Source organism: Pleurodeles waltl, chromosome 10, assembly GCF_031143425.1.
Source record: "Pleurodeles waltl isolate 20211129_DDA chromosome 10, aPleWal1.hap1.20221129, whole genome shotgun sequence".
Classification (NCBI taxonomy): Eukaryota; Metazoa; Chordata; class Amphibia; order Caudata; family Salamandridae; genus Pleurodeles; species Pleurodeles waltl.
Window position 1 is genome coordinate 100,134,892 of NC_090449.1, and position 13,111 is coordinate 100,148,002.

General features: G+C 46.3%; 1 protein-coding gene across 2 annotated transcripts in view; it reads right to left on the bottom strand.

Annotated features, from left to right (window-relative positions):
* PRKAR1B (protein kinase cAMP-dependent type I regulatory subunit beta) overlaps positions 1 to 13,111 on the bottom strand; it is a 524,789-nt gene that overhangs the window by 280,043 nt on the left and 231,635 nt on the right. For both annotated transcript variants that reach the window (XM_069209839.1, XM_069209840.1), the window contains exon 5: positions 369 to 430. In XM_069209839.1, the coding sequence (XP_069065940.1) occupies positions 369 to 430 (62 nt within the window). The remainder of the gene's footprint in view (positions 1 to 368; positions 431 to 13,111) is intronic.

Sequence of the window (13,111 nt, forward strand, 5' to 3'; positions counted from 1 at the left end):
ATCAGTCTAAGCTACTAGAAACACCTCTTCTACACTAATAAGGGATAACTGGACCTGGCACAAGGTGTAAGTACCTCTGGTACCCACTACAAGACAGGCCAGCCTCCTACACAATGTCAGTATCATTTCAATAACATGTGCAACGCAACTCATACTTTGGAAGCTTAACAGACAATGAAAGCAATGCTGCATATTTTGTGAACCATGGGCACAGATGATTCCTTTACTATAATGTTGCATGCCTTAGGTTCAATACTCCAAATACTTCATAAAATGTAAACACAGCTGCATCTGGCACATTACAAAGCATAATTAATATAATAAATAGGATACTATTTCTATTATTTAAGTAAAGTGTTAAACATTACCTTGTTTTATGACAGTTTCTCCAGCAATATGTGTAACAGGAAACATAGCATCAAATATGTCACTGTAAATAAAATAAACATATATTGACAACTTATTAACCACAATTGCATGTTGTGACACTCTCTATCTAGATTTATGTTAAACTGTTCTTGAGGGCTTAAGACAACCAGGGTAGTCATTAATAAACCTCTATGTAATTATGTACATTTGTAAATTGTGACAGGCATCATGCAAAAACGTTTCTTCATGTCACTGTACTCTCAAAGGATAACTAAAATGCTATGTGTTCTTACTTAAATGAAATACAAATCAATGTTGCAATATCTCCCATCTTCAACGAATGCATGGTATCAAGGTCAACAAACAATTCAACAGAAGACAAAAGAGGCCTGGAAACCAGCAGATGGTGATAAAGTGCCAGAAGAAATTGTTCCCCCTTACAAAGAATGGAATGCCTTGATTGAATGACTGACTGATAATTTGTAAGGCACATAATTACCCGCAATGGGGGTGTTGGGGTGACAGGAGAACCTACACAGAGAAACTATTTACAGCGCAAATAAATTGAGCTTCTTTTGGAAGTCCAAAAAAGAGAGCGGTGACAGAGACAAGGGAAGAGACTTACAAGCTTTGGTAGAATAAACCGCAAAAGATCTGTCACCACACTTCACCTTTTTAAATCCTGGAATCTGTAAAGAGGAAAGGAGAATGGAGGATGGAGAAATATGGCAAGGTTTCTTTAAGCCCAGAATGAAGAGGGATGCTGTGCTTTGGATAAACTGAAAGCAAACTTTAGTAGTCAAGGCCGGAGATAACAAACACTTGGACTACTGTGCTGTGAAAGAAAAAAGGAGCTGTCCTCAGCCGCAGTGCTCATGTGCCACAGACGGCTCAAAAACATCCTGGCTCATGAGCCAAGAAATCCCTCTGCTGTTTACAGCAGATGGATTTCCTTTTTTTTTGGCCTTGGGAACTGGGGAAGAGCTTCCTCAGCAGCCTGGGCATTTTTTTGAAAGTGAAGGGGAAATGAGCCGATCAGCTCATCTCACTTACACTGCTTCAGTGCTTGAGGCATATCTCAGCTCCCTGAGCACCAAAGCACAAGGGAGGGGTATCACTGGAAAGGGGAGAGAAGGATAAGTTACTTACCTGTAAATCCTAGTTCTCTTCCAGGGGTATCCTCATCAAAGTCATAAACATTGAATATTCCCGCCCTTGTGCGGGGACCCCGGAGCATATATAAAATATATACACATTATACATGTGTAACAAACAGTCATGCAGGCTATCATGTTAAAAACAGGCTAAAATGCTTTATTTCTATGAAGTTTTTTTTTTTTTTTTTTTTTTTTTTTAAATACTACAATAGAGCATAAATAAGTACCCAAGCTCCTAAAACTAGGCTTGGGGAAGTAAGCAGTAGCAAACTCTAGTGAAAAAATAGAGAAAACTGCATTGAAAAACAATGAAGCATTCTTAGCCAATAGGCTGCATGTAGGTTAACACAGGAGAACCATAAAAACTTTGGCACTGTGCCTTTAAGACCCTGAGCACCTCCAGTATCCCACCATGCCTCAGGGGTGAAGGAAAGGTGACAGTTGGTTCACAGTTAGGTCAGTTCTTTTTACGGTGACAATTTGTATAATTGAATCAAAATACTGTCTGTCCTGCACTTCCAGTAGACGTGTGTCCGGGGAGGAGGGTGGGTTGTTTATGACTTTGATGAGGATACCCCTGGAAGAGAACTAGGATTTACAGGTAAGTAACTTATCCTTCTCTTCCAGGGGATCCTCATCAATAGTCATAAACATTGAATAGATTAGCAAGCCCATCCCTAAACCCAGCGGACTGTCCGATAGAAGTGCAGGAATAGACATGTCTTACGCAAATAAATTCCTTAGAGAGGCCTGCCCCACTTGGGCATCCGCTCTTGCATCTGAGTCTAAACAATAATGTCTTGTAAAAGTATGGACAGACTTCCATGTAGCAGCCTTACAAATCTCAGATATAGGAACATTGTTAAGGAGAGCAGCTGTAGCCGCTTTTCCCCTTGTGGAATGCGCTCTAGGCCGCGCTAGCAATTGTCTATTAGCTAGCTGGTAAGTATTAACAATACAAGAGACTATCCATCTTGATATTGTTCGCTTAGATGCTGCTTCTCCTGTCCTTAAATGACCATAGTTCACAAACAAGCGGTTAGAGTGTCTAATCGATTTTGTCTTGTCCAGATAAAATTTCAGCACTCTTTTCAAGTCTAATGAGTGCAATGCTTTCTCAGCCGGAGTTTCCGGATTGGGAAAGAACGTTGGTAAAGTTATGGTCTGATTAATATGGAATTCTGACACCACCTTCGGAAGGAAAGATGGGTGAGTTCGCAGAACTACTCTATTGTCATGAAAAACCGTGTACGGTTCTTTTGCAGACAAGGCCTGGATCTCACTGACCCTCCTCGCTGAAGTAATGGCCACCAGAAAAGCCGTTTTCCACGTAAGGTGTTGTAAGGAGGCCTTATGGATAGGCTCGAAAGGAGGGCCCATAAGTTTTCCTAGGACTATGTTCAGTTCCCACGGAGGAGAAGGCCTCCGAATTGGCGGAAAAACTTTCTTCAAACCTTCTAAGAAATCCTTGACTACAGGTTTCGTAAAGAAGGATTCCTGAGAAGGTGACTTGCGATAGGCAGTAATAGCAGACAAATGTACCTTAATAGATGATACCTGCAGACCGGATTTCGCTAGGTGAAGCAAATAGGACAGTATGACGTCCTCCTGCGCCCGTATGGGATTATGGCATTGCTGACAGCACCATATGTAGAATCTCTTCCACTTAAAAGCGTAGGAACGCCGCGTGGAAGGCCGTTTGGACTCTTTCAAGATGTTCATGCACTCCTGCGAGAGTCCTAGGTGCCCATACTGCAGGAATTCAGGAGCCATGCTGTTAAGCTCAGAGAGGGTAGGTTGGGATGCAGAATCCTGCCCTCCATTCTGCTCAGAAGATCCGGTCTGCACGGCAGCCTCCTGTGAGGTTTTTCCAACAGGTTGAGGAGATCCGTGTACCAGAATTGTCGAGGCCATTGTGGCGCTATAAGAATCATTCTGGTCCTGGATCCGTAAAGTTTGCTGATCACTGCCGGAATGAGGGGAATCGGAGGAAAAGCGTAAAGAAATGTCCCTGACCAGTCGATCAACAGGGCATTCCCTCGAGATCCTGGACGGTAGAACCTGGATGCGAAGTCTGGGCATTTCCTGTTTACATCGTCTGCGAAGAGGTCCAGTTGAGGCCGACCCCATTGCGCGAAGATGTATTCTGCGACTTCGTCGTGCAGGACCCAATCGTGAACGTCCTCCAGGTGTCTGCTTAGAAAGTCTGCTTCTACGTTCTGCTGACCTGGCAGGTGAACTGCTGTGATTGACATTCCTCTGGCCAAGAGCCAATGCCATATCGCTTGGGACTCTCGTGAAAGGGGTAGGGATCTCGTTCCCCCTTGTTTGTTCAAGTAATACATCGTGGTTGTATTGTCCGTCTGTATCAATAGAGTTTTCCCCTGAATTAGCGGTGTGAAAGACTTGAGAGCCAGATGGACCGCTCTGAGTTCTAGCAGATTGATGTGGTACTGCTTCTCCTTGTCTGACCACAGACCCTGCGCTTGAAAAGGACCCAGATGAGCCCCCCATCCCTGAAGAGACGCATCCGTTACCAGAGTGTCGGATGGAAGTACCTGGTGAAACGGAGCGCCCACTGACAGGTGAGGTCTGTGCATCCACCATCTCAATGACTGCAGTGCTACCTCCGGTAGCCGCATTGTGTCTTCCCAGCGACCTGTTCTTTGGCTCCAATTGGCCTCCAATGCCTCTTGGAGGGGTCTCATGTGGAGTCTGGCATTTGGGACAATAAAGATGCACGATGCCATGGAGCCCAGTAGTGATGTCACCTGACGTGCCGTAGGTGCGCTGGCTCTCAACAGGTCCTGGCACTTCATGTTTATTGAGGACAGTCGTTCCTCCGAAGGATACACTTTTTGTAGTTCTGTGTTTATGATAGCTCCTAGGTAGTGAAGACTCTGCGTTGGAGTCAAGGTTGACTTCTGGTAATTGACCTGAAGACCTAGAGCTTCGCAAACTCCTAGTACAATGTCCCGATGGCTTCTCGCCTGCTCCGGAGAAGAAGCCTTTAGTAGCCAGTCGTCTAGGTATGGATATATGTATATCCTTTGTCTTCGTAGATGCGCCGCCACCACTGCCATACATTTCGAGAAAACTCTTGGAGCAGATTTCAGGCCAAAGGGTAGAACCCTGAACTGGTAATGCTGTAACGCTACTCGGAAGCGCAGGAATTTTCTATGCTTTGGAGCTATTGGGATGTGGAAATACGCATCCTGCAAGTCGATGGAGCACATCCAGTCTCCCTGATGCAGTTGAGGGAAAATTTGGTGAAGCGCTAGCATTCTGAACTTCTGCTTTCTTATGTATTTGTTCAGCAGTCTTAGATCCAGGATTGGCCTGAAAACGCCCTCTTGACCCTTCTTTGCTACTAGAAAGTAACGGGAGTAGACCCCCTTTCCTCTGTGGGCAGGTGGAACCCTTTCTATGGCATTCTTTCTTAGGAGGGCGAGAGCCTCCTTGCGTAGCAAGGTGAGATGAGCCGGATTGTGTTTGGTTGGTGGCAAGTGTGGTGGAGGCTGCTTGAAAAAGGAGAGAATAGCCATGTTCGACAATATTGAGCACCCATTTGTCTCTTGTGATAGAGTGCCACTCGTGAAGATGAGCAATAATACTTCCCCCCACCGGAGTGGTGTACAGTGTCGAGGGAAGCGAGACTTCATTGCTTAGTGGGTGCTTTTGGAGTGGACTGTTGAGGTCTACTTGACCCTCGCTCCCTTGTGTTTCTTCGCTGAAACAGAGGGCGTCCCTGTCGTTGCTGAGACCTTTGCGACCAATGAGGGGTTTGAACCCTCTGTTGGAAAGGGCGTCTATCGTACGGTCTGTACCTCCGCCTGAAATCTTTCCTTCTTTCGAGGCCTACCGCCTTCATGGTATCCACCTCGGTCTTCATGCGGGACATCTCTTCGTCTGCATGGGCACCGAATAGAGAATTCCCGGCAAATGGGAGATTCAGGATACGTTGTTGTGCCTCCTGTTTCAAGCCAGTGAGCCTCAGCCAGGAAGATCTCCTCGCACAGATACCATGTGCGTACCCATGAGCCGCCAAATCCGCCCCATCCGCTGCCGCGCTGATAACTTGGTTAGATACCAGGCATCCTTCCTGTAGAATCTCTTGGAAATCTTGCCTGTCTTCTCTGGGCAGTTTTTCTGTAAATCTACTGAGGGAATCCCACAGAGAACGATCGTACCTGCCCAGGAGCGCAGACGCACTAGAGACCTTCATTGCTGAAGCCGCTGTCCCGCACATCTTTCTTCCCAGAGAGTCTAAATGCCTGCTCTCTTTATCCGGGGGTACCGTGGATGAAGATGCCACCGAGTGGGTCTTTCGGGCGGCAGCTATGATCACTGAGTCTGGTTGCGGATCCTTCCTAAGGAATAAAGTGTCTTGCTCTGGAGCCTTGTACTTTTTAAGAATCCGAGCCGGGGCAGACTTAAGCGAGGCTGGGGCCAGAAAAGTGTCCATGGTCGGCTGCAACAAACCAGGCACTAGAGGCAGCAACTTTTTCGACGCTGATCTCTGTTGTAGTGTCTCAAAGATGATTGATGAGGAGGTAGATGGTTCTGGAACCTCTATATTGAGTTTCTGTGCTCCTCTTAGCAACACCTCGTTGAAAGTGGTTATGTCATCCACTGGTGAGACTCTAGCAGGTGGTGAATCTGTAAGAGTAGGTGAGTAACGCCTGACAGAAGAACCTGATGAAGACCAAGAGGGTGATCTTCTTGAGCGCGACCTGGATCTCCGTTGAGAGCGAGATCTGCTGCGGGACGCTGTAGCCGAGCGCCTAGGCCTCGCGGTTGGCTGTCGAGGAGCTGAACGAGCCCGTTCTGCCCCGGCTGTCGGCGATGGCGTTCTTGGCGGGGAGGCAGTGGGTGAATACATTCGCGAATATTGCGAATCTGGGGAGGCCGCTGGTCTGTTGAGGCTCTCCAGCCATCTCGGAGATAGGTTGATGGGCGAGACATGCCCAGGAGATGCTCTTGACCGAGAAGAGTCGCTCGGTATGGAGACCACTGGAGACTGAGCCTTGTCTGGCGAGGGGCGATGTTCTGCTCCCTGTTGGACAGGTAAAACCTGCGTCGACGTCGATGGCTGTTTCGACGTCGAAGGACGCCCAGTCGGTTGGTCCTGCCTCGACGTTGATTGCCTCGACGTTGAGTGCCTTGACGTCGAACGGCGTTCCTTGGACCTCGACCTGCTCGCCGTCGTGTGCCTCGACGTGGAGCGATGGGAGGTTGACGGCGGATGTTTCCCGTGCCGTCGTGGAGATCTCGACGTCGTGTGTCCTGACGTCGGGGGGCGCACAGCCTTTGGCGGCGACCGGGCATGCCGGCGGTGGCTCGACGTCGATCGGCGGGCTGCCATCGACGGAGACCTGCCCCTGCTCTGATGTTCCCTCGACGCCGTTCCCTTCGACGTCGGGTGCGTCGCCGTCGACGGCGATGTATGCCGGTGGGACGGTGGTAGCGACGACGTCGACGGTGAACAAACAGGTATTTTCCTACCTGTCGACGTCGACCGGGCCATTCTCTCCTGAGAATGGCCTTCTGGATGCCTGGGGAGTGAGGAGGACGTTGTTCTTTTCCTCTCCTGAAGCCCATGAAGTCGGATCTTCTCTCTGTCTTTCAGAGTCCTCCTAGACATGTTCTTACAGTACTTACAAGTGTCAGGGCAGTGACTCTGAGGCAGGCACACTATGCACAGAGAGTGGGGATCTGACTGGGCCTTCTTCTTCCCACAAGCAGGGCATTTGACAAAAAGAGAAGGCATTTTTCTGTCAAGGGCGGGAATATTCAATGTTTATGACTATTGATGAGGATCCCCTGGAAGAGAATCACTTATTTCCAAGAGTACCTTTTCCTTATTGAGTCCTGCTTGGGGATCACTCCAGAAGGGTGATCCCCAAGCAAGGATCCACTCCATTAGACACCAGGGAGTTTTCTTTTGTTGCGTGGAATGGCCCCTTATGCAAGGGTCGCTCCCCATTATGGGGGCATTATTATGGCCATTTTCTGGGGAGGGGTAGATCAGTCACATTTTTAGGCTGATCTATCCCCAAGGGGGGCAGAAAACCACTGGACACCAGGGATTTATAAAAAAATATATATGTTGGGGAGTGGCCACTTTCTGGAGGCCTTATTATGGCCATTTTCCACCACACCATGAAAACTAGACAACTGGGGAAGTACAGGGAGGCGTACTTTGCATGCATCAACCACCATTATCTTGCCCACAATGCCTGCAAACCTCAATCGTAGACTAAAAACACAAATTTTCTTTACATTTCTGTGATAGAAACTTTGGGAGTCCACAGGTATCCACAACATTCTTACCACCCAGCATTGCCCCACTCGTGCCGATAAAAATGCTGCACCACTTGAGTGGTTGGGTCTAGTGCCAGAGGCATGAACTACCCCGACGAGATGCTGAAAGGCTTGGCAGCGACTAGAATCCTACCCCGAACCCCAAGATTCGAGGTAAATAATTAGTGATAGCTTTCAACTCAGATTGGTAACGAGTAAGAGAAACAGCCTGGGTACAATCTGTAAGAAACAAGCATTGGCAAATCTATTGGCTGTGTCAATGCTTTTTACATGTGGCACAGCACTGTAAGCTGTGGGTAACATGGATTAAAGAGAAAAAAATAATAGCAATATGACAATGCCGCCACTGACCCTGTCATAGTGTTTCTTTTTGGTTTTGTTGTTTTTGTTTTTTTTTGTTAGGGATGACTAACCTCCTTTGGATGGTGGCCAAATTACCGGACGCTGGGGTTCACTCGGGACCACAGACCCGATGTTGAGATGGGCGTATGACACAGTTCAGTACCTTGGAGAGGCTGTTTACTGCTCTACAGATTTCTTTTATGAGGCGAACTTTGGGCATGTGTTGGCTGGGCTGCATCGCTCCTTTGCTTTCTGGACTACATTGTCTCTATCGGTCAGTTGCGACATGGCTGTTTCAAGATGATTATATTGCCATGACTTCTTTATTTGTTCACAGCACTCCAGTTGGAGTTGCCTGAAAGATTCTTTCAGGAGCTGGATGGTTTGCTTCTATCGCTTTACTGTGGCACCACACATTGCCATATAGGTCTCTGGAAGTTGCAACTGCCCGTGGCCAAATGGGGGGCCTCGCTACGACAGACTTGAAATTATATTACCAAGCAGTGCAGCTTCTGTGGGTGGAACATTGTTGGGCCTTTCTATGGGACGGTGTGGGAGCTGCAAAGTGTGGCTCTCCTTCCAGGGATTGCCTGTTGGGTTTTCTTCTGAAGCCAACTCCTGCTTCCAGTGTGCGGGCTTTGAATATCCTGATTAGGACTGCATGTTATATTTGGGTTTGTTGGGAGATCTTTTGTTGGGGGAGAACATTGTCCTTTTTCGGATCTCTGGGAGGCTAAAGATATCCAGGTGGGTCATTTCATCATTTATGGAGTCTTGACAGGGTGCATTCAGGAGTGGTGAGGTGGCAGTGTTGCGAAACCTCTGGAACATAACTGCTTGCATCATCTCTTCCTTATTAAGGGTGGAACGAAAGCAGTCACTTTACTTTATAAGGCTTCATTGGATGGGGCGCATACAGCTCCCATGGCTCTCAGGTTAAATTGGGAGGCTGCCCTATTGACACCTATTCCTGATAGATCTTGGAAGAGGATCCTGGAATTTAGTTCTAAAGTATTTAGAAAGGCCTGGTTCAAACTCATCCAGTTTTTTTTACCTGCTTCGGGCCTATTTAGCTCCCTATTGCTACCTCGGAATGTCCCCAGTGCGCCGTTGAGGAAGCAGATTTTTTCCACATGGTCTAGTCCTGCCGACTTCTACTACCTTGTTGGACAGCAGTCCTCCACGTGGTTCATGGGGCCACAGATAGAGACTTTCTTCTGAATCCTTCCTTATGTTTGCTAGCCCCCCATGAACGTTCGCCAATTGAAAGGCTACTGAAAGGTTCTTAGATCTGGCCTAGATCTTTTCCTGGAGGCAAATGACCATGTGTTAGAAGTCTGTCCAGGATCCTGAGATCTACTGCTGGTGGTTATAGTTGACAAAGTGGGCAGTCTGTGAAAGGGAGGCGATTCACAGGGAAGAGGCTTCAGGGGTTCAGAAAGTATCAGTATTAACTGCATGGGGTGCAATCATGTTAGCTTCTCCACGTATCGATCAAGGGGCCCAGGTGCTTGTGGATGGTTCACATTCTGGTGGCTCCGCTCCGGCCTCGGATGTTGGAGTGCTGAGCTCGGCCCGGCTGGCTCTTGTTAGTGGCCTTCCACTTTCTCTGCTTCATTGCATTGCTTATACTTCCCTCTTATGAGTGGGGATCCTGGGATCTCTGCAGTTTGGGTATATCAGGAGGGTAGGTTAGTTCAACCACTTCTATATTTTGTACATTTCATTCATGTGGGCTCCCTTGCCCTTTGCTGTTATGATGTCTTCTCTCGGTTGGGTATGGTGAAGCTATCATTGCTACTTATTCTAACTTTATTATATTATCTGAATACTGCTGTCTTGTCTCTGAGTTAAGCCTGTCGGTTTTCATGGTCTCATACACACTGGATTGTTGGGATGTGTTCTAAAAATTTAATTAAAATACTTTTTTTTTTTTATGTTGAACGACGCCGAGACTCAAACTTGCTTCCCAAAGCGTCAAAGTTGACAGCTCTGACCGTTACATCACATCCTCTTCAATAGTTTACCTTTTCTTCTAATTACTGTTTCGTCTTATCCAGAGACAACCTCGGCTAAAAAAGGTCTAAAAAGCTAGCTGAATATGAATGAATTCTAAACTATATCAATAGGTTGGGCTGGTGTGCCGCAAATATATTTGCACCATTATGGAGTGAAGTTGTAACATTGGTAGAAAAAGGGGTATGAAATAAACAGAGGTTTGCTGTGTATACAAAACACAAGACAATGAAAAGCTTTAAACTAACATAGGAACTGTGTGGCCTTTGAGCCAAAAAAGGGTTCACGCACTTCCTTGCTATGCTGCCTTTTTGACCAATGCCCTGTCACTGGACAGAGAGGGTTCTGACCCCACACAAAAGACTGATAACCTCCCCCCATAGACATCCTGGCAGACAGGACTGGGCTGAAAGGGAACTGGGGCACTTCAAAACCACTCTTTGAAGTTTCCCCCCACTGAAAATGCACATTTGGGTACAAGTACTGGGCCTTTGACACCATATTCTCAGAATACTTCTGGATTGAGGACATTCTACCATAAAGAATGACTGCTGGGCTGTCAGGAGGGACTACCACTTTGCGGTTTGCTCTTGCTGTGCTTGCCTGCTTTCTGCTCCTTCTTGCCTGAGAGTGAGATGACTGGACCTAACTCTCTCCATCCTGCAATCTAAAGTTTCTATAAGAGGCTGACGGAGCTTGTCTCTTGTTTCCGAAGTCCCACGGATATCAAAGACTTCACCTACATCTTGTTGCCAATACTTGGGCTCCTCTGTTGTGAATCCTACTCTGCCAAGTGGTGCCAAACCCAGAACTGGGCCCTTGGAGGTGAGTATGGTTCTGCAACACAAGAACTGACGCAAGGACACCAGCGTGTCACTTGGAATGGATACATCCCACATCAAAAATTACGCTTTTGCTGTTCGCTGCACCAAAGCTGCGGACACCGCTTGCCGACTGCGTGACACAATTACCCCAACTTATAATGCAGTCCCTGCGTATCAGAACCAGTACTCACCGCTTCTGGACATCTACGCATCACTGACGCTACCAGATCAGGAAACGACGCGTCACCTGCAAGAGTGACACAGTCCCTCCTCTGGATCAACGCATCATCACCAAGCATCAACGCAACAAAGGTACTGTCAGCGGGTCTGTGCGACTCCTGTAGCCGACTGCGCTCCATCGTGTCCAAACTGCACTTTTGGACTTGTCCTGGTCCAGCGCAACACATTTGACGTCTTTATTGTATGATAGCTTAGGGTGGGTGTTTGCTGAACCAACATGCTTCAAATCAATATTGTTTAATACGCCCATAATAACTCTATTGTCAAAATACTAGGACACAATTTTAATGTAGATGTTTTCTTGGAATGTTTCTCGTCACTTACTTTCAAGACAGACTGAAGTTGCTTTTTTCTTGAAACACGGTAAGATAAATCAGAAGTCTGCAGTGAGAGTTTCTATGAGGCTTTTAAGTTTGGGAGTATACATAGAAAGTGACAGGGACTGGGCACAAAAATTAAACATTTTACTTGATGAAAAGCACCTAAGGGTCTGATTTAGATATGCTCAGAGGGAATACTCGGTCACAAACGTGACGGATGTCCCGTCCGCCGTTTTGCGATTTCCAGAGGACAGAACAGGATCGTAATACGCCGGACGGGATACCCGTCACGTTTGTAATAGAGTATTCCCCTCCACCAAGATCTATATCAGGCCATAAGTGTTTTATTTAAAAGATTTATGGGAGGTAGTTTCAAAGTCTGACTTTTAAAACTAGAAAGTGACTTTAGATAACCTTGGCGTATAGTGTTTGGTGTGGGACAATTGTATGGTTAGGTTAGCAGACTAGTAATTTATATTGTTACGGTGCTCAAGAACTGTTTTAAATCAAGATCTGGTGTAAAAAAATGCTGAAATAGGGTATATCTGGAGGGGACAAGAATGTTTTCGTATAGATGTTGTATTGCTGTTGTCATGTGTCCTGGAAGTGAAAACAGTGATCAGGGGAAAGGTATTTAAGTACTGACAAGTTCTATATAATTGAACTATGATTTAATTCCAGACGATGGGCGATAAATGAGTTACTTGTCTTCTAAAACACAAAAGGCTAGCCTTGGAGCAAATATATATGAGAGAGGATGCACAATCATAATAAAGAATTCAGAAATAACGACCTGCAGAAATATTCTATTTCAAAATACTGACTACCACCATATCTCCTAGTATATTTACACAAATATGGATGTTTTACTCTTAATTCCACATCTACGTACCTTAATATTAGAAATATGTATACACAGATACAGAGAGGAGGAAGTCTGGGCCTTAAATTAGCATCTACACCGAGCAGTTGAACTAAACGTTTTGGTTGGGAGGAGAAAGTGTCAAAAGACAGACAGACCTGATTGTATACATTACATGTTTTTGAAAAGGAACACTGCAGCAATTTATTGTGTTTTGGTTACTGTTGCTGTCTCCACACTAAAGAAAAATTTGAAAGATGGTAAAGACCAGCTACTAAAATTCCTAGGGCAACGAGAAACAGTTTCAGATTTAGATTGTAATCATTCCAACTCCTACTCAGGCAACTGCCACCAAATGAGGTTCTGGTATCTCTACTGTGCGGACACCCCCATGTGTATGGAATACTCTTACACCACTCACAAGGGGCAGAACTGTAGAAGGTTCACAAACAAATTGAACAAGAGGAATGACACTCACATTCGCTGTGGGATTTACCACATGGCTGCAATGTCAATATCTTTTTTCACCCCGAGCACTTGTATAGGTTCAGATATTTTCCAAGGTGTCACTCTGTAGAACCATTTCCGAATAATGATAAAAAAATTGGGTGTTTTCCCTGCATGGGGGTGTGCTTTCCCCACATGGCTATCATGAGT